Below are 27,685 nucleotides of genomic sequence, written 5' to 3' on the forward strand. Positions count from 1 at the left end.
AGGGAGAACCTTTCCCCTTCCCCCCACTTTCCATTGTCTAAAATCAGCCTCAGCTGTTCCCTAATTTTTCTTTGCTGGTGATGTCTGTCCATCAAAGTGTCTCACCCTGTGTTCCCCTGAGAACAATGATGGGGCGAAGGGAGCTGGAAAGACCATATTAGGAACAAGAGGTGGAGCCATGGGCAGAAATAAAGGCTCAAGTCTGGGGAACTAGTCACTCAGCCAGCAGCCCTTTCTTTCTTACCCTAGTCTCCAGTCCTCCAGTGTTCACAGGTGAGCTCCCCAACAGCCACTGGTCACGATGGAGGCCATCAAGAAAAAGATGCAGATGCTGAAGTTGGACAAGGAGAATGCTCTGGATCGGGCAGAGCAAGCTGAAGCCGAGCAGAAGCAGGCAGAAGAAAGAAGTAAACAGGTAGGCCTTGGCCTTGGTCTCTCTCACCTGCTGGTGAACAAGACTTGTGAGATGGAAGAGAGTTTTCATGGGAAAGGCAGTGACCACTGGTGCCAGCTCATCCTTTGGGTGGGAGGGACTCCTCTTCTTCCCCAGCCTCACTGGATAGGCAGAGGACATCTAGGGTATTTACCTCAGACTGCCTGTGTGACCTTGGGAAAATCGGTGGCCCCTTCTGAGCCACAGTGTGTCTGCTGGATTTAAGTGGGAGTGGATCATGTTTTGGAAAAAACCCTGATTTCTAGAGGAAAAAGTGGGAGCTTGGCATGTAGCATCTCTTTTCCCTTAAGTGGAGTAATGGACATCTACATCCTAAGTAAGATATTTACCATCCCAGTGTCTTAATGAAAACCCAGCATGGCTCGCTCATCTTAGGGTCAGAGATTACAAGGTCACAGGCGAAGGGCATAGCATAATTCCTGGGGCAGTTGGCTGAAACTGACTAGGGAAAAAGTGTGTCACTCTGAGGATGATAACATAGAGGCTGAGCTCAGAGGTCTGTCAGGGCTCAAGAGACTAGGGTCTGAGACTGCACTGTTGTGTATATATATCTTGTGTGTGATTCTTGGGGCTTCTATAGCTGGAAGATGAGCTGGCAGCCATGCAGAAGAAGCTGAAAGGGACAGAGGATGAGCTGGACAAGTATTCTGAAGCTTTGAAGGATGCCCAGGAGAAGCTGGAGCTGGCAGAGAAGAAAGCAGCTGATGTGAGTATACAGAAATGGGGGGACGGGTTTAATCTACACACATAGATCTTCATGTTAATAACTAAACACTTGGACATATACATACTTGTGGATTCAGAGAACATAGGCATAGATACCCACATACATTTTTGCCACATGGTGGCATACCCTTGTAATGGCATATACTTTCTTTCTTAAAGACATGTAGAAGTCTCACCTTCTTACCCCCAATCCAGGAATTGAATTATCTTTCCCCGGACCTGGACAAAGGGAGGGGACTCCAAGTCCAGACTGCTATCACTTTTCCCACCTCCTCCCCCATGCCACATTCTTACCTTTTGTGTCCAAGGATTGGCACGTAGATATGTGTATTAATAGGGAAACTCTCATCTCTCAACTGCCCAGCAAAGCCAGCTCAGATTTCACAGTGGGACAAAGAAGGTCACACTGACCCTGGCCCTATATGGGTTTATTTATCTTGGCCAATGTGGGCATTTACCCTTATGTCACAGAGATGCCATAGAAAACATTGCTTATAGGGCAGCAGAGAGAATCTTAGAATGATACACTATAATAGAAATAAGGACTTAGGGGGTAAAGTTGTCACCAACAGACCTTATTCTGTGACCTTGACTAAATTACTCAGCTTCTCTAGGGCTGAATTTTCCCATTTGAAAATGAAACAAATTCTCTTTTCCACTTCATGTTATCTCATAATCACCCACTTTCCTTCATCTTCAGTCCTGAAGTTAACCACAAAGATAAATGAGACACAGGAAAGATTTTTGGAAGAAAAGTAACATAGGGGGCTTCCCTGGTGGCGCAGTCGTTGGGAGCCCGCCTGCCGATGCAGGGGACGCGGGTTCGTGCCCCGGTCCGGGGGGATCCCACGTGCCGCGGAGCGGCTGGGCCGGGCCCGTGAGCCGTGGCCGCTGAGCCTGCGCGTCCGGAGCCTGTGCTCCGCAGCGGGAGAGGCCACAGCGGTGAGAGGCCCGCGTGCCGCAAAAAAAAAAAAAAAAAAAAAAAAAGTAACCTAGGAATCTTAACAGCAACAAAAGAATGTCCCAGTATTGATGGAAATACAGTCAATTCTCAGCACTGGGTTAATAGGAACATGTGTTTTTTAAAATTCCATTTGGTTTCGGAAAACAGCTAGAGACAGAGTAGGCCGTTCAGAAATGTTTTCGGATCCTCACTTTCAAACGCTTTGCTATTAGGTTTCTGATCTCCTCTTTGGCTTTCTGCCACTTTCAGGGGCCTGGGGAAGTGGTGAGGGTTGTTGAATATATCATGCCAGAGGTCAGAGACACAAAGCATATCATATACATTATACATGTTCATAGTTTCCAAAAGTTTAGGCCACTGCAAACTATTAATTAATTCTCCCTTCTTGCAAAACTGTGAGCAACACAGGTTAATCCCAGGACTTTGGGCAAATGCTTGATGGCCTACTGGAGTTGCCTAACCTAGGTTCTAGGTATAGATGGATAGATTTCTCTGGTTCTAATAAATGGGCATGGGAGTAAGTTTTCACAAACTGACACAATGTCAGGTTGATAACAATTTTGTGAGAGGTTGAGTAACAACTCTCTGAGAAAGTCCTTAGGCTGAAACAGCTAGTATGTGGACTTGAGGAGGTGTTTCCAGGAACAATGAGAAGAGCCAACAAGTCTAACCTGAGATCTTGGGGGCGAAAGAACGACATAGAGGCTCTAAACAATATGCCCATATCATTGGGAAGATAAAGGAATTTGCTGGGGATGAATTCTATCTGTCCTTACACATACACACACACGTCAGCCCCCACCTAGACAGGGTATACTCAGTACATTCATTTGAAAGAAACTTCTCATATTTATATAGGAATCCACCAAAAACTTTTAAATACATAAAGTATGAGTAAAAAAACTCATTCAACTTCTCTCCCCCTTGTTAGCTTTCCCAACAGTCATTAAGTACCCTCAGAGATACGTAGGAGAACAAGAAATAGGAGGGGAAGGTTGTAGGCAAGAGGCAAACATCTGTTAGTCCTGGGTTAAGATGGAAACAGGAAGAAAGGTTTTTAAAAAAATTTTTTTTCTATTTTTGGCTGTGTTGGGTCTTTGTTGCTGCGTGGGGGCTTTTCTCTAGTTGCAGAAAGCGGGGCCTACTCTTTGTTGTGGTACATGGGCCTCTCATTGAGTGGCTTCTCTTGTTGCAGAGCACGGGCTCTAGGCGCAGGCTTCAGTAGTTGTGGCTCGTGGGCTCTAGAGCCCAGGCTCAGTAGTTGTGGTGCACGGGCTTAGTTGCTCCATAGCATGTGGAATCTTCCTGGACCAGGGCTCGAACCTGTGTCCCCTGCATTGGCAGGTGGACTCTTAACCACTGCGCCACCAGGGAAGCCCCAGGAAGAAAGGTGTCTTTTCTCAAAGGTGGGGTCAGCAAACTACCACCTGTGGAGTAAATCCTGCCGCAGCCTGCTTTTGTACAAAGTTTTATTGGAACATTGCATGCCCATTCATTTACATATCGCCTACAGGCTTTTTCCCTACAAAGGAGTGGTAGCCACACCCTATGGCCCACAAAATCAGAAATATTTACTGTCTGGCCCTTTACAGAAAAAGTTTGCTGACTCCTGCCTCAAGGGGTCGAAGAGGGAAAGTGAGGTGTTTATGGGAATTGGGAAAAGTGCTGAATAAGGAGGAGGCAACAGGTTAAAAGTAGGAAGCAAGGGTCAGAGTCAGCAGCAACATAATATATGCATCTTTGTGGGGAGGGTGCTCTGTCTAATACGAAGGGAGTTCACAACTCAGCTTTTGCCCTTGAGATTAATAAACAAGTAAACAGAGCATATTACTTTAATGTAGATATAAGGGAAAGAGAAGGAGGAGGGAATCAATAACTGCATGTTTACGCAGTGAGTTCTGGTTATCTGAGAAGCCTTTTTGGAAAGTGTAGGATTTGCCAGGACTTCTTGAACAAAGAAAGGGTGAGGGTGTGGCAAGATCAGACTAAACTTATTTCCTCCCTGTGTTCATCCAAGGTCCTATTTGTTTGTTTTTTAATTGTGGAAAATATATACATAACATAAAATTTGCTATTTTAACCATTTTTAAGTGTACAAGTCAGTGGCAGTAAGAACATTCACACTGTTGTGCAACCATATCTAGGGTTCCTTTAATCTGAGATGAAATGAGAAGCTATTGAAGGTAAAATAAGGGGAAAGAAGAGTGCAATAGTTTGGACATGAGAGTCATAACACCCTTTTTTAAGGACAGGAGGTGAAAGGGATGGGGGGAAGAGGGACAGGACAGACATATACACCTGTTGATATACTGTTGTATTGTTGGTTACCAGGAAGGCAGTAGCACTGGGCCCCTTGCTGCCCATCCATCATGCTTTTAAAGGTTATTAGGAGTCAATCCACCTGTTTCCTGGGATCAAGAGAAGATTATCTGTTCAAATCTACCAGCCTCAAGAATGCAGTGGTGCTCTCACCACTCCTTTGGTTTGTTTAAGATGAGGTCTTCTGATTCTTCAGTAGGGCAAAGGGCGGGGACGCGCTGTGTGTGTGTGTGTGTGTGTGTGTGTGTGTGCGCGTGTGCGTGCAATACTGCCCCCTGCTGATCAGCACCCAGATGACAAAGTCTCATTTTTGTTTCCATAGTCTCTCTCATCAGGTTTCTCCAAAGAGAGTTGTAACAATTCTTAGGCCATCAGGGCAGTTTACTGAGGCTTCAAACCCTGCTTTTTCTTTCCAATTCCTGGGGTGGGGTGGGGTAATCAGAGTGTACAGGTAACTCTATCAAGCAAATTACTTATTGTTTGCATTGTTTCTGTTTCCTCTGAATAGTCTCAATGCTCAGTATTTCTAAATGGAGATAGTTGAAGACACACCCTCTGGTGGGAGTATCTTCAGAACCAGGCATTGAGTGCAGCACCTGACTTACCTATCAATCTTTTTGGGGATTAGGATCCTTAATTTAAAATCCTCTTCTACACCCTCATTCTCCAGAGGAAAAGAGAGCTGCATCACAGGAGAGACTTATTACTATTACTTACTGAGAAGGTGGCAGGAACACAAAGAAATAAGAGGGAACAGTAAAATCTCCAAGGCCCTTTACTACTGTGCTCCTAAAAATCCTGCATGGCAATGTCTGTAGGGGCAGTTTCTAACTCATAAATAGCTCCTTGGGGTACCTGGAAGCAGAGCGGTGTGAAATTGGTGAGTTATAACAGAGAATGGAGGCTGAGTTCCACATTACTATAGTTTTTCAGGTGCTCATATCATGCTGTTGCACAAAGGATCTGGTAACAGTAGTCTGTAATAGAGGATTCCTTCTGACAAAATGGAGGCATAAGATATCTTCCAATTCCTACAAAAGGAATTGTAAGCGATGATTAATTACCAAGTCCTGAATCATTCAAGGTTTGGAGAGGCTGGCAAATCACTGGTGCATATTGACTCTCAAAAGTAACAGGGGAAAAGACCAGTACTCTAAATAGAACACTTATGTTCATAACTGATGCCAAATAGATTGAGAACTTTGTCAACCCGCCCATCTCTTCATCCCCCATTAATTTCTTTCATTGATTTTCAGGAGATGGGAGAGAACCTACCTGAGCAGACTTTAAAAGGAGGCTGGAGGTCATCGTCTTTTGAAGATGAGACCCAGAAAGTCTAGGCTTTTCTTAGTACCTGGGTTTGGAGCATTTGTGGGGTGCGTGGAAGTAGAGGCTTGTAGGGTGTTTATGTTGTGGAGAGGACACAGGGTGCCCTAGCGGGTAGGTGGTGGCGGATCAGCACTGAGGGAGTGAGGGGTCAACGGCGGGTGTAAAGGCCGCACAGGCCAACCATTGGGCAGCCTGCCCAGCGACTGGAGAGGCTTAACCACGACGCGCCTTCCGGTTACCATGGTAGCCTTCCCTCTTCCCAACCCCGCCCCCCTTTGCTGGCCCGAGGGAAAGGCTGGGAGCGGTCGCCTAGGGCTACAGCGAGGTCCCGCCCCTCGCTCCCAGCCGCGGGTCTCCCTCCAGTGGACGGCCTTCCCGCCTGCCTGCGGTGGGAGGGCGCGGCAGTGGTGGCGTCACATCCGGGCGGGTGGGTGAGTTCCGGTATTTCAGGGCGGAGCAGGCGGAAGTAGGGTGAGAAGTGGCTGCAACGCCGAGCGGAGGAGGCAGGAACCCGAAGGCAAGCAGGGGCTGGGTGGGGACCATGGCCGGGATCACCACCATCGAGGCGGTGAAGCGCAAGATCCAGGTTCTGCAGCAGCAGGCCGATGATGCAGAGGAGAGGGCCGAGCGCCTCCAGCGGGAAGTGGAGGGAGAAAGGCGGGCCCGGGAACAGGTACGGAGAGGGCGAGGCGCGTGAAGGAGGGGCAGGCGCTGGAGAAGATGGGACAGAAGTGGGTTCCATTTTTGCGGTGGAGCACGGTCCTTAGGGGGCCAGCATACTCGAAGATGAAGTTGGAGCTCGGAGGATGGGTGGGGCTTAGCTTCATTTGGACCTCGAGCGGGTGAGGGGGAACTGGGTGCTCGAGCGAGCAGGCTTGACCTTTGAAGGAATTGAGCTTCACTGGGACTGGCGGGTGGTTTTCTTCCTCCTCCTCCTCTTTTCTCTCTGCTCATTCATTCAGTCCCTCCGAGTCGGGCGCGGTCAGGGGAGGGGCTCAGCGGCCTCTCCCTCCCCCACTTCCCCGTGGCGGGGGGCGGGGATTGTGCTCTCGTTTAAGGTTTCTGGCTCTAGGGGTGAGAGTAGGTGGATTCCTCTCTGGTCTGGGTGGGGGCAGAGCCGAACTTACTGTGAAAGGGTGGGGAGTGGAGGGGTGGGAACCGCCGGAAAGCCCCCGGCGTGGCCTGCTGGCAGCTTTTCCGCTCCCTCCTCCTGCTCAGGAAATGAGGCAGCAGTCGGCTGAGAGGAAGCGCGGTGCCCTCCCTGGAGGAGGTTGAGGCCACAGCACCGCCCCATCCTCCGTCCTGGGGCCCTTTCCTCTTAGGGGGAGCCCTTGCAACTGCTAAACCCACTCTTTCTGTCGTAGTGAAGCAGGAGGGGAGGAGACGGTACTTCACTCTCTCTGTTAGTGCAAATGTAGAAACCAACAGAACTTGCTATGATGACCTGGAAGGCAGGAACTTCTGCCAGATTCAGGCGTTTATTGCTGAAGTGTGAAGAGTGCAAGTTGAACCGGTTATGAACACTTCTTCCAAGCAGAGCTGATAAGCGAGTGTATGTGGTAGAGAATCTGATGGAGTGCCGATTTCTGTCAAAGTTTCTGGTTGACCTAGGCAGTATGGTTGATGGAGACAAAATAATGAGTTCCGAAGTGATGTTACTCTGCTACTTTCCCAATTACCCATTACCGTGTCTTTTTTTAAATTTAAGTTCAATAAATATTTGTTCAGCTGAAGGTTGGCACTTAAAATGTTAATGGATTGAGTGGTGATTCTTGAAACTGCTTTCTCTTTAGAAGAGGTGGACTAGTTTTAGTAAGCCATAAGATTTTCCAAGGTCTAGGGCGCAGTCCATTGGGTGGAGCTGATCTCCTGAGTTGAGGCTTTGGTTTTGGAGGATCTTGAGGCTGGAAAGTAACTGTTGCTAAAATTTGAAGACCTAGTGAAAGAACTCTTGTGGTTTATTGGTATTCCTTGTTGTTCTTTCCCTTGGTAAGTTCCCCCCCCCTTTCTGGCTGCTCCTTCAGGGAGTGGCTGAGAATTAATGTTTTGGGGGGGAAAGGGGGAAAACAGCTGCCCTCCAGGTTAATACTTAAAGATTGTTAGAATAGTCATTTCTTTTTATAACTGGGCATGGAAGTGCTGGGAGCTTGTCTTTCTCAGTCACCCATTTCTCAGTGGATATTTCCTCCGTTCATTATGCCCGTAACTTCTAATTATCAATTCAAGTGAGATGGACTGGCTGGGTGACTCTTTACGACTAGCGACAGCTTCTCATCTCCTTTGTTCTGGAGACCAGATCCCCTTAAAGGGGAAGACAGGGATGGCCTGAAGGAACTAGCCATGTGTTGAGCTCCAGAATCAGGCTCAAAGTAGGGGCATGCTAGGAATAGTTCTAGGATAGATGATGTTGTCCCCCCAGCAACAGCCCCCAGGATTTTGTTTTCCCCCTAGGATCCTCACCCACTGCCCCGAGGATTTGGTAATTTTTTTTGCAGGAAAATTTAACTCCTTTCTTCCCCACCCTTGGTGACTCTAGGGTAATAGGCAGCAGAGGGAGCAGCTTCAGATGTTTCTTAAGCTTCTCCCTCAGAGCCTGCCAAATTTGCTTATTGAGCTGAGTGAGATCTAGTGAGAAAGCCCTCAGATGGGGAAGTAGTGTTAAAGATTTATGAAACCGGTATCTTCTACTCTCTAGCTTGAGGGAGCCTAATCTTTCGACTTTCTGCTCTAGTGAACTTTGAATTCCTCCTGAGGAGACACACCTGTGGGAAGGGAGGAGAGTGGTGCTTGAACTGTCTGTTATCCTCTTAGGGCATTCTGGAATGTGGGTTTTGCAGGCTCCTCCCTCCTGGAGCTGGAAGCTCTGCACTCCCTGATGGTATCGCATGCTGTTAGTGGGATTGTCACTTAATTCCTTTTCTGGTTGCTTTGTGTGAACATCCAACCCTTGTTGGGAAGCTGGATGAGTCCAAAGCAGAGACCGAGTTCTGGAATACATCTGTCTTTTCTGCTCTTGGTCTGGAGATTGACCTTTTATAATGTAGCACCTTGTCAAATCCACTTTTGATTTTGAATCTCCTTTGCACTTTTTGCGAAACTGAAACAGACTGCAACATAATATTTAAATGCAGTGTTTTTCCTTCTCTGTGTGTGTGTGTGTGTGTGTGTGTGTGTGTGGTAAAAATACACAATGGTAAGTATTTACCATTTTAACCGTTTTTAAGTGTACAGTTCACCTTATTTGCTGTTAATACCTGTCTCCTAACTTCCGCGGGTATTTCTCTCTCTGTCTCTTTTTTTTCCTGGTGTAAAAAATTTAGGAATACTACTGAGGGAGTGAGTGGGCTTTGACTAGCAGTTTCGATTGTGGCCTTATTCCCAAATTCCTAATCTGCAGGGGGTGGGTGGCCGTGGTTAGAATGTCTGACTGTTGTGTGGCTCTCTCCTGTTCATAGGGTCTGGTGGAGTAAGCAACTGGCTTTATCACCTTTCTTTGGTTTAGGTTTGCTTTCCCGCTGAGTACCTTTCTCTTACCTTCATACTAGAGCACATACTCATAAGGGAGAGCCAAATAGCCCTTTGCTCTGAGTGCCTCTGCTTAGACTCCACCTTTGTTTACTCTGGGACAGATAACTCTGCTTCCTTCCTTCCAACTTGCCTGCCCCTTGATGAAATTTAAAGTCCCCAAGGACACAGTATCTCCCTGGGTAGATAATATTTGTGAACACAGTGAACTGGGGCAGTCCATTACTCACAGGGCTCAATCCTAACTTTTTCATTACTCTTTTCCTTTGCATTTCATCTGTGGCTTTTGTCTAAAAAGAGAAACCCCAGAGTGGCAGAATGCCAGATATAGGCTAATCCCCTTCTGTCCTTGGCCCTGATCTGCCTCTGAACACCAGTCCCCTGTCCGTTTCTTGCCTTGACGGGTATAGTGTGCTTGGGGAATCTCTTCAGTGTGGAGGATGGTAGCATTTAAACCAAACTCATTTCATAGCTGAAGCTGTTGTCAGCCATCTTCTGATATGACTGAATCGCTGCTGTGTTCCCCTCTCCGGCTTTGGGATTTTTGCTTCTTGGGTAATGGAGAATCCTATTATTACTTGAAGGAAGGACCTCACAGTGTACCTCCAAGCTGGGCAGAGGTGGGCAAGCTGAAAGATCAAAACCACATCTAGGCATGCTAAACCTAGGGTGACAGAAGAGCATATAAAGTTAATGTTTCTCAGGGCCATGTTTCCCATTCTCATCTTCAGAAGTTAGTCCCACTCAGTCTCTTGGTACCACTTGATTGACCTGAAAGGGATAGGCATTGTGCATAGGTTCTGGCTGGAAGGAAAAGTCAGGTAGGTGTCTTCCCTTGTTCCTTTAAACATTAAACAGATCTTGATTTTGCAAGCTTTTGTTTCATTGTAAAGAAAACTGATCCTCTGTGGGAGGAGAAAAAAGAGGATAGTGACTGCCCTCCTCCCTTCCCTCCCCACCGGGGTCTCCAAAGCTTTTGCTGGGACTCCCATCCTGGGTTCTGTTTTTGATACAGGCTTGTTCAATGTGCGCATGCTCTAGTTAGGACATCAAGATGTGTTTTCTCCTCCTCCCTTTTCAGCCTTGCGAAGAATTCTATTGTAAATGCTGATTTGTGGGAGAAACTGCCCGAGCCAGCTTGTTGTCATGGAAACTGTACACCCCCGCCCCCGTAGCCTGTTATCTTTACTTCATTTGGGTAACTTCTGGTGAGCTGGGTGGGGACATAGATTTCATGAGCTTCCTTCAAATCTGGGTTTGATGTTGTTCCCTTTTTTTTTTTTTCTTTAGTTCTAGGCATCTGAAGGGAGCGGGGTGGGATAAATCATTGTACTGGCAGTGTTGCATAGTTCTTGGCTGATAGGCAGACTCGTTCTCATAATCTTGACCTGTCAGCCTTTTTGAGCTTGTGAGGCGAAATGTGTGTTGTCTTAGGGCGCATCTGGTTTCCTGAGACAGGACCAGAGAATACTTGTCTTTGTGTTATTTTGAATAGAGACACAAATGGTTTCTTAGTAATTTCAGCTTATATAGATGTCTTGATTTTCTTTTCCTGTAGGTCAGTGGTTATATAGCCCCAGCCCCTGCAGTGCCTCGAATCTCCCATGTTTGTATTTGGAAATTTTTGTGCCAAATTACCTGATTCTTAACAGGAGTGTTTTGGGCTATATCCCTTCCCATAGGGGCTGGTGGCCCAGATTATTTCTCTAGCTACCCCCACCCCTGACTGCCAGGAGGAAATCAGGGTAATAGAATTCAGGCACAATCTGGGCTGTAGAAGAGAGATCGTGTTTACCAAGCACTTGGATAAGCATCTGAACTGGGGAGTGTGCAGGGCAGATTAAATTCTTGTGCGGTTGTGGCGGTCAGTGTACTTGCCACCAGTAAAGGTCTGGGGAGGGGAAAGGCAGTCAGAGGAGGGAAGATTTTCTACCAGTAGAATTCATGCACATGCAGCTGCCTTCTTCTTTCCTTGTTTCTTATTCCATTGCCAAGGAGGAGGTATGGGATTACTTGGACTCTAGCCTGTGCTTTATTGTGGGGTGGAGGCCAGGGAGAGGATTGTCATGCCGTACTGGAGGGTTAGGCTAAAGGGATGACTTGAGGAATAGAAAGGAGTCACAATTCAGAAATTTGGAGGGTTGGTGGTGGGCATGAAGGAAACATTCTCTTCTGCCCCCAGTTTTTTTGATAATGCTATCAGAGCAGATAATTTTAGCCAGAAGAAGCTCCTTGTAGCCAACTTTTAAAAGGTGGGAGGAGGGGGCAAGTTGAAAGGGTAGGAGGTAGGTATCCCAATATTCCATCCTTTTGCTTTTTCTGTTCTGGAAGGTTCTTCTGGAAAACATTATTCTTTTAGCTAATCATCCTCCTGGTGTTAGGGTAAGCTGATCAGAGGTTTAACAACTTGAGTTAAGCAACAAATTAATAGATAATCCAAGATTCCCTCTTTAAGAAACCTTTCTTATTTTTCCACTTTGTGTGACACTTATGAGAAAGCTGCTGCAGAGTGAGATACACCTTTAAGCCAGAGCTCAGGCAGAAGGACCCCTTTACTGGCTACCTTTTCTGACACTAGCCTGTTCAGGAATTTGAACTGGTATTAACTGACACTGGGCTGGGCAAGGAGCTGAGTTTTGAAAACACTTTTCCTGTGGAACAAATGGGAATTCGTTGATGGGAAAGGGAGGAAAATACATGTAATATTATAGAATATAAAATCATGTCTGCTAGGTCTTATGTGCATCTGAGTTAAGTCACGTTCTACCCTGCAAGGCTCTGGCTTCCTCATGGTGGTAGTCAGCCCCAATCTTAGTGTCATAATTAGTTCAGTTTCTTTTCACCATGCCTCTGCTTCCTTTTCCCATTCTTTCATTTAAACACAGGCTGAGGCTGAGGTGGCCTCCTTGAACCGTAGGATCCAGCTGGTTGAAGAGGAGCTGGACCGCGCTCAAGAGCGCCTGGCCACTGCCCTGCAAAAGCTGGAGGAAGCTGAGAAAGCTGCTGATGAGAGTGAGAGGTGTGTAGAGGGGCCTGATGAAGTGTGGATTTCAAAAGAAGTTCATAATGGCTCTGATCAAACAGGTTTCTTATAAACCCGTTTTTTAAAACCGTAACCTATTTTTATAGGATCTTCTTTCCTTCTGCATATTCTCTCCTTATGAAGACCGACAGAGTAGGGGTTACCTGGACCTGTGACCCTTTTATAATTGGTGTTTCTCTATAAATTGACCTAATAATCCTTAAATGGGGTCACCAGGATGACCTCCACTTAGACAGCACCCACCCATAGCAGTTCTCAAAGTGAGGTTCCAGACCAGCAGCACCTGGGAACTTGGTAGAAACTCAAATCCTCAGCAGCCCCTACCCCTCATCTACGAATCAGAGACTCTTGAGGTGGAGCCCAGCAATCAGTGTTTTAATAAGCTCTCAACCCTGGCTGCACTGTTGGAATCATGGGAGTGTGTGGTGGGGATCTTTGGGGAGTTTAAAAAATATATCAGGGACTTCCCTGGTGGCGCAGTGGTTAAGAATCCGCCTGCCAATGCAAGGCACATGGGTTTGAGCTCTGGTCCGGGAAGATCCCACATGCCATGGAGCAACTAAGCCTGTGCACCACAACTACTGAGCCTGTGCTCTAGAGGCCGCGAGCCACAACTGCTGAGCCCACATGCCACAACTACTGAAGCCCGTGTGCCTAGGGCCTGTGCTCCGCAACAAGAGAAGCCACCGCCATGAGAAGCCCGCGCACCGCAACTAGAGAAAGCCCTCGTGTAGCAACGAAGACCCAACACAGCCATAAATAAATAAATTTATTTTATATATATATAATCTCTCAGAATGCCTGGGTCCCATCCCAGATCAGTTAGAATCCATTGCAAAAGAGATCTGGGCATTAATGTTTTTAAAGCTCCTCCAATAATTTTTTTGGGGGTGGGGGGCCGCGCTGAGAGGCTTGCAGGATCTCAGTTCCCCAACCAGGAATTGAACCTGGGCCCCGGCAGTGAAAGCCTGGAATTCTAACCACTAGGCCACCTGGGAACTCCCTCCTCCAATAATTTTAATATGTGCCCAGGGTTGAGAACCACAGTCCTTGAACCAACTCATTTTTTGTCGAAAATAGCCAATTGGCTCCTTGTCACGTGTGAGTTAAATGAGAACAAAGGTGTGTGATGACTTGGATGGGATCAAACTAAGACTTTCAGAATTAAAAATACCCTGTTGGGAGTACATTAACGCAGTGCAGCTGTGAAAATAAATAAGACAGTTATGTGTGTACTATTACAGAGTAGTGTCCAAATTATAGAAAGAGGAAAACCAGTTGCAGAGCAGTGTGTAGTATGATTCCTTTGGGGTGTGGGGAAATGGAGATGAGATTTTTGGCATATAAAACATTTCTGGAAGGACTATGAATTAAGAGATTACTTCTGATGAGCAGGACTAGAATTAGGGAGGCTTACTTTTTGCTTTATGCTAGACTATACACTTAAATATTTTTAATAAGTGTATTATTTTTATAAGAAAGTTTTAAACAAAATAATTAAACTAAGGTTGGAGGGTGCTATGGAAATTCTTTTTGAGTGACAAGCAGAGAGGAATGGGCTTTAAAAGGTGCAATTCTGGGTCCCTTGGAGTTGAGTTGATGACAGGCTCCCCAGGCTGTCAGTGCCACATTTGTCCGTATTGTTTCTGGCAGAGGTATGAAGGTTATTGAAAACCGAGCCTTAAAAGATGAAGAAAAAATGGAACTCCAGGAAATCCAACTCAAAGAAGCTAAGCACATTGCAGAAGAGGCAGATAGGAAGTATGAAGAGGTAAGACGCTTTTAGCTTGTCCCTCTCTCTTCAGCGATATTGGGCTTCTGAAAAGAATCATGAGAGGGAAATGGCTCCTCCTTTGCTTCACTGAGCTGTACCTGCGTCTTGTCCCGTAGGTGGCTCGTAAGTTGGTGATTATTGAGGGAGACTTGGAACGCACAGAGGAGCGAGCTGAGCTGGCAGAGTCGTGAGTATCTTGCTCCCCAAATCTTGCCATACCATTCTGTTCCTTCCCCTTTGGCTTGGGCACTAATGTGAATAAACTAGCATTCCTTCAACCTTGTTAAACAGGACCTAGAGAGTGGGAGTCATCTAGAATGCTTTTTTTTTTTTTTTTTTTTTTAGCCTTAAGAATGGCTTTGGGCTTTCTTACTCTCTTAACTAGTGACAAGTGACAAATGAGGCTTCTTCATTGAGAAGAAAATGAAACCTAAAAAAATGGTGAAATGTTAACCGGCACACCCAACTGGGTTCTGCTTCTCCTTGAGGCATTGAAGTCGCTGTGCCGACTTAAGATCTGTCTCTGTTTTTACCACTTTGCCAGGCTGCTGGGGAACTTTAGGGCGAAGGCAGACATGACCTGCTCCCCTGTTGGCACCTTCTGGGCCTTGTTTAACAAAGTCCGTGCTGATGCATATTTATTTGTGCTTCCCTTGCATTCCCCTCTCCTAGACGTGACATATCATGGCCATGGTGATGTTTTCTTCCCATTTTTTGATTTTTTAAATTTTTTTTCCCATTTTGCTGCTTGTTTCCTTGCTGTGTTCCTTTTTGACCTTTCTCCCTCCCCACAACCTGGCTTGTGCGATCCCTGTGACTATCACTAACAGCCGTTGCCGAGAGATGGATGAGCAGATCAGACTGATGGACCAGAACCTGAAGTGTCTGAGTGCTGCTGAAGAAAAGGTACTAACCATTGAACCCACAGAGAGGTTATACATATGGTGTGGTTTTGTTTGGTTTTGTTTTGTTTTGCAGCTGCCTCCCCTCCACTGGTTGATTTGTTGAGTGCTTTTTCATCTCTTCATGGAATGCTCCATTCCTCTCCACTTACTTGGCATCTTTCATCTCTTCTTTCCTAATTGCTTCACTGCCTCTCCACAGGGTCTCACCTTCCCTTGGGTGATTTTGGGGACTATTTGGGTTGGGCATCCGTTCCCACCTCCACCCCAGGTAGCAGTTATGATTTGTTCCTGGTAGTGATTTCTGTCAAGTGTTTTCTTTATTAGTATCCAAACATTCTGAGTCCCAGCCCAGGAGGGTCCAGCTCCTGACATGTTCTATGGTAGAGGGAGGAGGGTTGATGCTTGCTCAGATTACCTGGGAACTTCTCTTTTCCCCAGTGTGCCTTCCAACTCTCTCTACATATAGGTACAATTCATGTCTGTGTGTCTCTCTCCTTTTTTTTTTATTCTCTTCTTCCCCTTTCCTTTCCTGCGGTATTTAAAATATTCACAGTAAGTGTTCTGAGCTGGAGGAGGAGCTGAAGAATGTCACCAACAACCTCAAGTCTCTTGAGGCTCAGGCGGAGAAGGTAGGGGCTGGTTTGTAAAAGTGACAGGCTTTGGGGCCTGGGCCCAGCCCTGCCCTTGATGAAAGACTGGAGAAACCCATTCCTTATATAATCCAGTGAGAAGTATCCACCTACTCTCTCCAGATTCTGGGTTTAATGCTAATTCCTGTGCACTTTGATTGCTATAGTTAAAATGACTTCTTGGTCTCAGGTGACTGGGGTCATGTTCTCCTCTGGCTGATACTGCTATGCTGACAGAAGGGGACAACAAAAAGTATCAGATCTGAGACCTAATGAGCAGTCAAGACAGATGACTTGTCTTTATCTTCTTGTGGGACTCTTTCAGCCATGTGGCGTCAGGGTGTCACCACACCTACTCATTAACCTGGAGGCAGGAAGAATACCTTCCTGGGTTGATCTGAATAAGATCAAAGCTTAGGTCCATTTAAAAAATAAAGGTCCTGGGGACTTCCGTGGTGGCCTGGTGGTTAAGACTCCATGCTCCCAATTCCGGGGGCACAGGTTCGATCCCTGGTCGGGGAGCTAAGATCCTGCATGCCACTCTGCCAAAAATAAAACAATTTTAAAAATAAATAAAGGTCCTGGAGGATTCTGAGGGTATCATGGCTCTAAGGACATTGATTTATGGATTTTAAGGACTGTTGTCCCAAAACGGCCTTACTCTTTCTCATGGATCATTCAGCACATTAAATCCAAGAGGATGTTCAGTGTAAAAGTAAATGTCGGGGGGGGGGTATTGTCTGTGTGAGTAATTTCTATTCTGAAATGTTTATTCTACTTCTCTTACAGTACTCTCTAAAAGAAGACAAATATGAGGAAGAGATAAAGATTCTTACTGATAAACTCAAGGAGGTGAGCTGAGGGGATTATAAGGAAGGACCCAAAACATTTAGAGGCATGTAAGGCATTAATATAGACTTAGACTAGCTGGCTTTGGTTCTGAAAGGTATAGAAGTAGAAGGTGGAAGAAGTAGAGATCCTTCTCTGTCTTACTCATCTCTGATTCTGACTGATTTCATGTTTCTCCCAGGCAGAGACCCGTGCTGAGTTTGCTGAGAGATCGGTAGCCAAGCTGGAAAAGACAATTGATGATTTGGAAGGTATGGAGCCTGGGTGAGGGATTAAAATAAAGAAATCTAGAGGATGACCTTGCCCTTTGACCGTTAGCCTCTTCCCCTGTACACCAAAGGAGTTGGTAATGACTTGGCATGCATCCTACGCCCTGCCCTGTGCCACAGCTAGGTGAAGTGGGTCAAATCCTGGAAGTGGATTTTTACACTTACTCTTCCTGTAATAAGACTTTACCTAATATTCTGGAATTTGCATCCTTCCCTTAGAGGAGACTGGTAATAGCATGTACCTCCATGTCACCCCATGGCTACTTTTGGCAATCTTGTTCACCACTCAAGTTGTGGGGGACCTCACCAAGAGATGCAGCAGTGGAATGACCACTTCTCAGAGCTGACCAATGCCAGGGGCTTTCTAAATACTTCCTGCCCCCATAATTTGGCAACTGTATCTACCCTAACAAGGGAAAGTTTGTATTGCTCTGAGAACTGTGAGATATGCTCCTTTGGTACACTCTGGGTAGCAGGATATTCTCTGGGAGAGTTTTGTGGAGGCAACCTGTAGAGCAAAGGGGCCAACAATATTGGTCACGATGGGTAGGTAAAGAAGAAGTGTCTGAATGTTAATGTGTGTTTTCTCCTTTTTCTATGTTAAATTCAGCATTATCACTGCTAAGAATTGGGTTAACTGGGTGGGAGTGGTATCCTCTTGAGTGCCATTGGTGATTGGAATTTCTAGTCATGACTATGCCCAGGTTCTCAACCTTTACTGCAGTTGATTAGAGGCGTCAAGAAGTCCCGTTGGTCCTGGGGACAGTGGATCTGAAAATGGCCAGTCATGGCAACCAGGATAGATGTTCTCCTAACTGTGGGATTAGACCCATGGTCACACTTTCCCTAATTTCTAATGATTCCCTCTCTTCATCTGCTTCTGATACCTTTTATCTGTCCCCTCATTCCTCCCTGTGGTTCCTGTGCCTGTCCAGATGAGCTCTATGCCCAGAAACTGAAGTACAAGGCCATTAGCGAGGAGCTGGACCACGCCCTCAATGACATGACCTCTATGTAACTATCTGACAGCAGAGTGGGGCTGGGACCTTGGCTTGTGGGTGGGTGGGGGTGTAGGCTGTGCATAGTGTGCTCTGGTTTTGTCTTCTGAAAACTAGAATCTCCACTCTTATCTTTAAAACATTGGTGCTGGTTACTTGTTGGCAAAAGCTGGGGAGGCATTTAATCCTGGATCAGTGGTAGCACCCTGATCTACGTGTAATTTTTGTATTTTTTATTCATAGTCCCTTCATTATGACACCAGGATTTTTCTATCTGTTTCTCAAATTTAGTCTCAGAAGGGCTACTGATGAAGATAGAATCATGTCATCATATAATTTAAGGAACTAGGGCCCAGAGAGCCAGTGACTTGGGCCCTAGCATCTTACAACAAAACTCAGACTTCATGGGTGTATATGATGCCCTGATATTAAAGTTTAGAGGAAACACCCATGATTGAAAATACCAAATTCACCTAAAAATCGAGCTGAGTCCCAGAGCAAGCCAGGTAGTAAAAAGCACCAAAATTAGTTGTTGGGGACTTTATCTGTTTGCTGTGGATCCCTGATCCTTGATGCTAATCTGCCTTTTTCCCACTAACCCTGAAAAGAAGCCAAATAACTCAGGTTGTAGTGTCTGGCTCTCTTTTATCATTCCTACTGCCACCTCTTCCTTTTTCTCCTCTTCCTTTCTCCCAGATTGCTGTCTAGATTGATGCTAGTCCTTCTCACCTAGAGTCTCCTTACTTTTTCACACAGATAATTATCACCGTTTCTGCTCTGTTCTGGATCTGCCCTCTTTCCTCGGGGAACCCAACACCCCACTCTCGCTCTGGATTCCATTTGGGTCAGCCTGGCTGACCCCCAAGGCATTAGGATGGGCGGGGGGACCACAAAGCAACTTATGTATTCTCTTCCACCCCTCACCCCAAATTAAAATGTTAAGCTGCCGGAAGCCTCATGCCACCCTGCATTTGTGTCATTGACAAAGCTGCTGCTGTCCCTAAAAAGGAGCCTTGGGGGTGTAATGTGGGGAGCAGCTATTGTAGGCTCTCCCTCCTCTGACTTATATAATCAAAGCCACTTTTGTGTGTGTCTATTTTTTCTTGACATTTAAATTCAACTGATCTGAATCTATCAGAGTGGTGGACTAGGAGAAGTTCCTTAGAATAGGAGCTCTAGTCTTACACTCAAGCTGAATAAGATCGTCTAAGTCCTTTACTTCCAGGTTCTTAAATCATCCCTTCTGGAATGTTTGTCTTCTCTTTAGGTTCTCCTCCTTTGAGAGACCACAGAAGTACCTCCCAATATATATTCTCTACCGTTTTACCAGTGGTTCAACTGGTGCATCCTTGGAATACCCAATGAACCCAAATATGTTACCACTAAAATTGACTAATTATATTATCCCAAGTCACAGAAAATACGTAAGAGGTAGAATTTCCAGCAGTTTTATGTTTTCTTTAAACCTTTCTTACATACGTGAGGCTCACTACCATTTGCCTGCTAGTATGTGCTACCGGGATATAAGACAAGTGATAAATGACTGTTACTGGAAAAATAAAAATCATGCATATTTCAAATATTATACACAAGGTAGTAATTTATTACATGCATAAATATGGTTAATTGCTTCTAGTAAGATTGTTCCTAGTTTATGTTGTAGAATTAAATATCAACCTTTCGGAAATTCCTACGCTAATTTACACAGCAGAGATAGTTGAATCTGGGTAGTGTAGTCATCGGTTGTACTAATCTAAGCACCTAAGTATTGTTCACTTAGTATTTCAGTTTCTCAGTGGAGTATATATTTAAAACTTGCCTTTCTTTTAAACAGATACAGCCAGGTAGAGAGGTTTTCCCTACTTTAAAACTTTGGGTCTCATCAAATTCAGGTTTCTTTCTGTCTATACCATTTCTTTTTGCCACACAGCCTTTGTGATTAAGGTGCAGGTTAAGTTATTGTTAATTTAGGCACAGGGTATTAAGGTGGGGACAGAAATAACCAAAGACGGAGGCATCATCCCTACTCTCAGGTTGCTCAGAATCCAGTAGGGGAGAGAACATATGTATAAAACTAAAGATGATGTGTGATATGTGCCCCAAATAATGAAGTTTTGTGGGAGTTCAGAGACGGGGAAGAGGTTGATTGCAGTGGAGATGATTAAAAAAGTCTCATGGTAGGAGGCATGTAAAAGGTACTTAATAAACATGTTAAAATTTTCCTCTTCATTTTTATTGGATTCCAAAAGATTGGATTTTTGACAACCAGAATCTGGTTGAAGGAAAGTGGATATTGAGTATCTTCATTAAAGAGAAGCAAAAGAATAAAGGCATAGAGTTGGGAAGGACACCAGAGCTATAACCATTTAGTTACAGTAGGGAACAGGTATGTGCCGTATCAGGCTGGGGAGTTTTAATTTTGTAGGTAATGGGGGTGCCACTGGAGATTTTGAACAAGGATATGTTCTGAGTAGCATATAAGAAGAGTTAATTTGGCAACTACTAATATGTTAGAAGAGCAGATTATCAAAGTGATCCATTAAGACAATGATTCCCAAATTTCATTCATTTGCATACCACTTTTTTTTTTTTGCGGTACGCGGGCCTCTCACTGTTGTGGCCTCTCCCGTTGTGGAGCACAGGCTCCGGACGTGCAGGCTCAGCGGCCATGGCTCACGGGCCTAGCCGCTCCGCGGCATGTGGGATCTTCCCGGACCGGGGCACGAACCCGTGTCCCCTGCATTGGCAGGCGGACTCTCAACCACTGTGCCACCAGGGAAGCCCTGCATACCACTTTTGATGGCTTTTGCCATATTCACGTGCAGCCTACATTATTTTTTTAATTTACTTCTTTTCAGATTTGTTCTTACGCTACAAAATTCTAATTTGAAATCAAAAGTTTTGACGTGTGCTAGTGTTTTTTTCTAATGCACATTAAAATAATACAGCTAATACATTTTTTTTAAGTTCACAAATGTATACTGTCTGCAGTCTTCTCACATATCACTAGCAGTGACTGTAGCACACTTTAGGAAATACTGGGTTAGGTTGTTGCAGTTTCCCAGAGATAATAATCTGAACTAGAGTAGTGGTAGTAGGGGATGGTGCTAAACCTGGGCATTGTGAAGGGCCTGGTCACTAAATGCAAGAAGGAAGTGTCAAGGATGACTGACTTGGAGCCTAGGAAAATGGTAGTATTAAAGGTGTACAGAGGTCACGTGGTCTTGGTTTGGGGAGGCACGGGAAAGTAGAGAAGAGTATAAGTCTGAAAAACTGGCAGGTATCCAAGATGAAAACAAAATCCTAAGACTTGAGGGGGAGAAATTGATATGAGAGATTTAGGAATCCATGAGGTTGGCAGGCAGTTTAGGCCATGGAAGTAAATTTGAACCCTAAAAGACAATTGCAAATATAAAAAGAAAAACATAGGCAGAGGAAAATCTGTGTAGAGGACGAAGCCAAGTGGAATTGGTTGGAGGGATAGAAGGAGAACGAGTAACTTTGATACTTTAAAAACTTCAAGGCTGGGTGATTTCCAGTGATTCTCAACTTCAGATAGAGAAGGAAGATAACTGAAAAGAGGACATTGTCACTGATGTTTTATTAATCTGAGGGTATATACTGGACATTAAGGACAAGGAGAGGAGCCATATTTCAAGGAACAGAAGAGTGAATTGGTGGAAAGAAAATAAAGGCACGAAGTATAGTCTATAGTCTATACAAAGTCCAATAGAACTTTTGGCAGTGATTTCCAGTATAGTAGCCACTAGCCACATGTGGCTATTGAACACTCAGTGTGGCTAGTGTGACCCAGGAGCTAAATTCTCATTTACTCTTAGTTCATCTAAATTTAATTAGCCACATGTGGCTAGTGGCTGCTGCATTCATTGGATAGTACAATTCTAGATGTTTTAGTATGTAGGCAGAAGGAGTTGACTTTGGTACAGAGAAAGGCTTCTTACAAAGGAAAGAAGAGAGAGTAGAGAGAGATTAGAAGAAAAATGAGGTGTTATACTTTGGTAGCTCCTGTCTTTCCCCATGACATGACTCGTGTGAGCAAGGATAGAGACCAAGAAGCCAGGGTAGCAGAGTGAAATTTGCAATACTGTACCATGATAAATTCACTCTTTTGTTTAATGCTTTGTATCCTTATAGAAACCATCCTATGTTACTTGAGCCAGGACTAGCTGTGGAAATGGGGTGAAGCATCATTGGTAATCTCAGAGCAAAGTGCTTCATCTCTTAACTTTCTCTCCTCATCTTAATTTCTAAGAAAGAACCACAGGCTGTTGTGTTGGAGCCCATTCTTCCCTTCCTCATTACCGTTGTTGGGATGAGGAATAAAACAAAATGTGATTGGACCCCAAGTTACCTGATGGGTGGAACTGACCTGTTATGTTAGGCAACCTTGTCTTAGTCACACCCAGTTTCTTCCATTCACATATTAAATACTCCTTAGCCTTAACATGAGAGGGGAGTTTAAAAAAAACATAAAAGAGCAAAATCTGTTTTTTCTACCTCATTCCTTGAACTTTGAGGCTTTAAAACTGATAGAGTTCCCTTTACCCCAAGCACCCGCACCCTTTTTCCTTTTCCTGTTACAGAATGAAATTGACCTGATTCAGACCAGTGAAGGATGTGTAGCATCCATGGGATTATTCCCTGAAAGGAAAATCAGATCAAATGGGGATTCTCTGGCTTGTTTTTTTGTTTGTTTGTTTCATTTACTCTTATCAGGGAACCAAGAACTTTAATGAACTAGTGTCTGGTCCTGAATTTTTAGTTACTAGAAATAACAGTTAGAAACCTTACTTATTACTAAGTTCAAGGTGGGAGAACAACCACATTTATCTTTCTGACCTTCTGCAATTCTTAAGGAACTATAAGTTCTGGGATTTAATTAGGCAATAAAATGCTCCCACTTCTTCTCTGTCTCTTTATTTCTTCCCTAAGTGGAACAAAACCCTCATTGAACTGGCTGTTTTTAGGGATATGATCCTGATAACACCCTTCTTTCCCAAGAAGGATGCGGGAGTCACACTGACTAACTTGGATATAGATGCTATGGATCAGTCAGGTTGCATATGGTCTTTATATGTAATATAACACCAGAAAGTTCAAGAAATGAGAGTTCAACGTAATTTGAACCCCTACTATTTGTCAGAGTTGCCCCAGTGAATAAGACAGGTTGAATCCCAGGCCTCATGGACTAGTATAGACTAGTACAGTGTTTCTCAATGATGAACTTTAGTCCTTTAAGCCAGGATAATTCTGGGATATACAGAACAATCCTATTTATTGCTGTCCCCCGCCCAATAAATATCTGTAGGGCCCTCCAGTTATTGTGACAATTACACATTTCTAAATTCCCCTCTAGCGGAGGGGAGGGGCAGTATTCCTCCTATTGAGATACTGGTTTAGTGGGAAGTGCAATTTTAAAAATTCCCTCCAATTCTGCCCCTTAATACGACTCTTGTTTTTTGGTTATTCCGCCCAGGATCTTTTTGTACATATGTGCTTTCTGTTTTGATTGGGTACAGCGTGACAAGTATTATTGGGAACATACTGGCCCCCTGCTTCCAGGTGGAACTGGGAAAACCTCAGCCCAGAAGGCAAGGTACCTGAGCAATGCCCACAGTCAGCCCACAGATGCAAGGCAGAAAAGTCTTTTTCATATTGAAGTCCTGAGACCATTTTGAAACAGACTGTAAAACATAGAAAGAAATTTGTTTATGAACACCAGAGGCTGACATTAGGAGTAGACCAGGAAGATCCATCCCCAGTTGCCATTACCTCTGTGTTGGTCACATGGATTTGGATTCTCTCTACCTCCTCTTTTTTATTTATTAAAAAAAATTTTTTTTCTTGTGATGAGAACTCTTAGGATGACTTTCTTAACACCTTTCATGTATAACATACAGCAGTATTAATTACATTATGTTGTACATTTCATCCCTGGTACTTCTTTATCTTATAACTGGAAGTTTATACCTTTTGACTACCTTCATCCCATTCCCCCTCCCCCCACTTCCCACCTCGGGTAACCACAACTCTGATCTCTTTTCTATGGCTTTGTTTGTTGAAGTATAATTGACCTACAACACTACGTTAGTTCCTGGTGCACAACATAGTGATTTGATATTTCTATGCATTACAAAACGATCACCACTCTACACCTCTTTAAGATGTGCTCCAAGTAGAAAATCCAGATAAAGCCAGGGGATTTGAGCGCTTAATTACTTGTATCAGGAATGCTTTTGGTTATAAGAAACATCTTAATAGCAGCTTAAATAAATATGGGATTTATTTTTCTCTCATAATAAAAAGTCTTGATTTGAGCAACTGTGGCCTGATATAGTTGGGATTTCTGTGATTCTCACGGCCCTTTCTTTTAAGGTTGAAATTTGCAACTCTAGTCATCACATCCATGTTCAAGGCAAGAAAGAAAGCTAAAGTTTTTCTAGAAGCCCCTGACAGACTACCCCCTACATCTCATTGGCCAAAACTGGATCACATGATCCCCCCAAGCTGCCAATGAGGCTGGAGAAACAGGATAGTCTTGGTTGGCTTGTACCAGTAATTCACCTTACCTGGGGCTGGCTGGACACACTGTTGGCTCGGACAGGTTTGGGGTTCTTTTAGAAAAGGTGAAGTTGGGTTTTGATTCGCTGTGCCACTATGATGGGCCTGTCACCCAACACCTACAACAAGAAGCATTAGAAAGTACAGGATTGAGTGAGTGTAGGGATATTTATCCCAGTCTCCCATTCATAATACTGTACTGAATGCTTTTACAGAAAAATGTTCAACCATTCACTCTGGTTCCTTACAGACCCCGATTATTATAAATGTATTTCTTATAAGCCAGGTGTATTCCTTCCTTTGCCGTGTTTCACTTGTCTCAGTTTCTCAACCCAGGGAATAAATACGGTGAAGGAGATACTTTTCTCCCTCAAAATGTCATTCTTTCAACTTGTCAGTCTGCATTTTTTATTTTATTCCTCTGTTGGTCTTTCCACCAACTGACCTAATCCTCCTCGCATCCATCCTGCCTTACAGATACATATTATGTATACCAGGTAGTTAAAAGTCTCAAAATTTACTTCTGGTACTCTACTAACCTTCCCTTTTTCTCTTTCTCCTCCTCTTTTTCCTCTCCTTCTCTTGTTTTCTCTCCTCTCCATTGCTGCTGCAGAGCGTCTCTACAGCCAACTTGAGCGAAACCGCCTGCTTTCTAATGAGCTGAAGCTAACGCTGCATGATCTGTGTGACTGATGGGCAGGGCTCACTGATGCCCATTAAACCGAGCTTACGGCTCACACCACTGACCTGGACCCCAGCAAAAAGCTGATTGTCTTTTAAAAGTTATTATTTTGCCCTAAGCAAATTTCTTTTTAGTTGGGACAGTTAGAATAGCGTCGACTTCCTAACTGCACTGTAAAGTGGGAACAGTTAAGATTAATACTGCCTTTCTGTCCCTTTTCAAGAGATTGTGGGTGATGAAGGGAGGGACCTGAGAGATAGTGAGAAAACCTGGGAGAGTTTTCTGTTTTCCACCTTTACTTGCTGCTTTTTCACTTGTGCACTGACTGTAGGATATGTTCCCTTGCATGGATGTTTTCTAACAATAAAAGGACTGACTTGACAAGATGTTGTAACTGCTTCGTCTGCAGGCCCAGGGATGGGCCCTTCTGACCGGGTAGAAAAAAGGGAAGGGAAAGAAAGGGGTGTGGGATATGAATAGGTCTGCGTTGTCATCCCCTTCTCTGAGTTGAAGGGTATTTTCCCCACCTCCCTAGAGCAGTGAGTGGTTTACTTGCTGGGAAGCTTTGATTCTCCGTGATGTTCAGCTGCCGGTTTTCTTCCTGACATTTTTCCTCTTGCTGCTTTTTCCTGGTATTATGTTTAATTGTAAGTAACTATGTCACAGGCTAGTTCTGAAGAATAGCTCTGCAAAAATCTGATAAGGGTTTGCTTACAAGGATGTTTTGTAGTATTCTTGACTTTGTTTTCTTTTGAGATTCTCTGACTTAGCTATGGGGGTTCTTTTATTTATCCCACTAGTTATTCCTTTCCTCTCTACTTGTTGAGGAAAGCCTGTAGTGCATGAGGATCCTCCTGTACTCTTTTCAAGTTGAGGTTCTGCTGTGTCTACTGGTAGAAATATGCCCATCCTTGTTCTCAATGTGTCAAGCTCCAGCGAGCTATTTCGAGTAGGTGTTGTCCTGTGGGCAGAGACTAGAAGAGTGGATGGCTGGTGTTTAAGGCCACCTCCTTCCATGACTGAAAGCTGAAAGCCTTGGTTGGGTGTGGGGAGGAGAGGAAATGACTGATAAGGTCCCCAGCTCCCTCCCCCAGAAGTACAGCAACACCTGTAACTTCAGTAGGCAAGCCTGAGGCCCTGCAAAACTGAGTGATGCAATAGCTCACTTCTGTGGCTGAGAAGGCAGCTGCTTTATTAGTCTGCAGTTTCTCTGCAACAGGAGCAATTCTCAGAGTGGGTAGACCTTGAAATTTACTTCTAGTTTTTATAATGTCTCTCCTTTACCCCCATTAGATAAACTGAAATGCACCAAAGAGGAGCACCTCTGTACACAAAGGATGCTGGACCAGACTCTGCTTGACCTGAATGAGATGTAGAGCACCCCAGTCCCATCCTGCCGCTGCTCCTCCCTCTGACCCGACTCCGCTGAGGCCAGCCTGCCCGAAGCTGACCTTTAAACTGAGGGCTGACCTTTAACTGGAAGGCTGCTTTCTCCTTTCGCCACCTCTCCCACCCCCACCCCTGTGTCCTTTTCGCCAAACTGTCTCTGCCTCTCCCCAGAGATTCCATTTGGGCTAGAGGCTGAGCACCTTTGGGAACAACGTTTAAGGGAATGTGAGCACAATGCTAAGTGTCTTTAAAAGCATGTTGTGATGTACACATTTTGTAATTACCTTTTCTGTTGTTGTTGATGTAGCAGCCATTTGTAAAACATTCCAGATAATTCCATAATTCTGAAGCAGCAGTCTAATCCCTTTCTCACTTTTGGAAGGTAACTTTTCAGCTTAATGCATATTGCCCTCTCCGTAGAGGAGGGGAAAAGGTATGGGCCTGCCTTACAGAGAGCCAAACAGCCCAGAGGACTCCGTTTTGGGAAACCTTATTGCTCTGTAAAAAGTACCCGCCAAACCAGAAAGGTGATTCCAGAAGGAGTTAGCCAAAAAAAAAAAGCGCTGTTCAGGTTTTCAGCTTTACGGTATCTTTGGGCAACTTCTTTTCCACCAGAAGTGACCAGATGAAATCAAGATGGTGAGACCTCTGAGACCAAATCCTTGTCCCAGCTCTCCCCTGTTCCCAGCCGCTCACAGAATGGATCATGTGCCCCTTATTTTGAGGCAACCACTTATTTGCTCTCCCGCCTCCTTGAAAGAAAGGAAAGAAAATTGTTTTACCACTGATTTAGCCATATGAAACTCATCTCATCACCCTTTTCTGGGTCTGAAGCTGCTGTCTCTAATAAAAGTGCCATCTCATTGTGCATTGTATCAGTTAGTGCTGGAGAAATCTTGAATAGCTTATGTACAAAATTGTTTTTAAATTTTATATTATTTTGAAACTTTGCTTCTTTGGGGTTGGGGCACACTGGTCACCCCATCTGGCTGTGACAGCCCTCTACAGTCTGGGCTGGCAGTGTGCTGATCTTTTAACGTTTCTTTCCCTACCCAGTCCCCCCTTTTTGGTGAGGTTTCAGTGAGGTCAGTTAGGTGTGCATCCTACAGCTTAATTGGCTTAAAATGTACTCCCCTGTGGTGTGGTCTCTTTGGGGGCCGATTGGGAGAAAGAAAAAACAATAGTGTAACTGTTTTGATACTGAACATTGATAAATGTCTTTTTGAAATAAAGAACCAGTCCCTCCAA

The 27,685-nt window shown here is 44.7% G+C and overlaps 1 protein-coding gene across 9 annotated transcripts; it reads left to right on the forward strand.

Annotated features, from left to right (window-relative positions):
- The first annotated feature begins 195 nt into the window (after nucleotides 1-195).
- On the forward strand, nucleotides 196-27,685 carry TPM3 (tropomyosin 3). 9 transcript variants are annotated; one of them, XM_060137883.1, is made up of 10 exons: nucleotides 198-415; nucleotides 1,035-1,160; nucleotides 12,203-12,336; nucleotides 14,014-14,131; nucleotides 14,251-14,321; nucleotides 14,965-15,040; nucleotides 16,458-16,520; nucleotides 16,699-16,768; nucleotides 17,722-17,800; nucleotides 18,541-18,736. In XM_060137883.1, exons 1-10 carry the CDS (start codon nucleotides 302-304, stop codon nucleotides 18,542-18,544), a joined length of 855 nt encoding a protein of 284 aa, XP_059993866.1. In that variant the 5' UTR covers nucleotides 198-301; the 3' UTR covers nucleotides 18,545-18,736. The 9 variants fall into 9 exon arrangements, with proteins under 9 accessions (XP_059993875.1, XP_059993866.1, XP_059993858.1 ...); XM_060137867.1 differs by lacking the exon at nucleotides 14,965-15,040 and adding an exon at nucleotides 15,593-15,668 and having other exon boundaries at nucleotides 199-415; XM_060137892.1 differs by lacking the exons at nucleotides 17,722-17,800; nucleotides 18,541-18,736 and adding an exon at nucleotides 26,342-27,685 and having other exon boundaries at nucleotides 196-415.

This window comes from Lagenorhynchus albirostris, chromosome 2, assembly GCF_949774975.1.
Source record: "Lagenorhynchus albirostris chromosome 2, mLagAlb1.1, whole genome shotgun sequence".
Lineage (NCBI taxonomy): Eukaryota > Metazoa > Chordata > Mammalia > Artiodactyla > Delphinidae > Lagenorhynchus > Lagenorhynchus albirostris.

Coding starts and splice junctions, on each gene's coding strand:
- TPM3 (XM_060137892.1), top strand. CDS start 302: ATGGAGGCCATCAAGAAAAAGATGCAGATGCTGAAGTTGGACAAGGAG. Junction 1,161..12,202: donor CAGAGAAGAAAGCAGCTGAT/GTGAGTATACAG, acceptor ATTTAAACACAG/GCTGAGGCTGAGGTGGCCTC. Junction 15,041..16,457: donor TGAGTGCTGCTGAAGAAAAG/GTACTAACCATT, acceptor CTTCTCTTACAG/TACTCTCTAAAAGAAGACAA.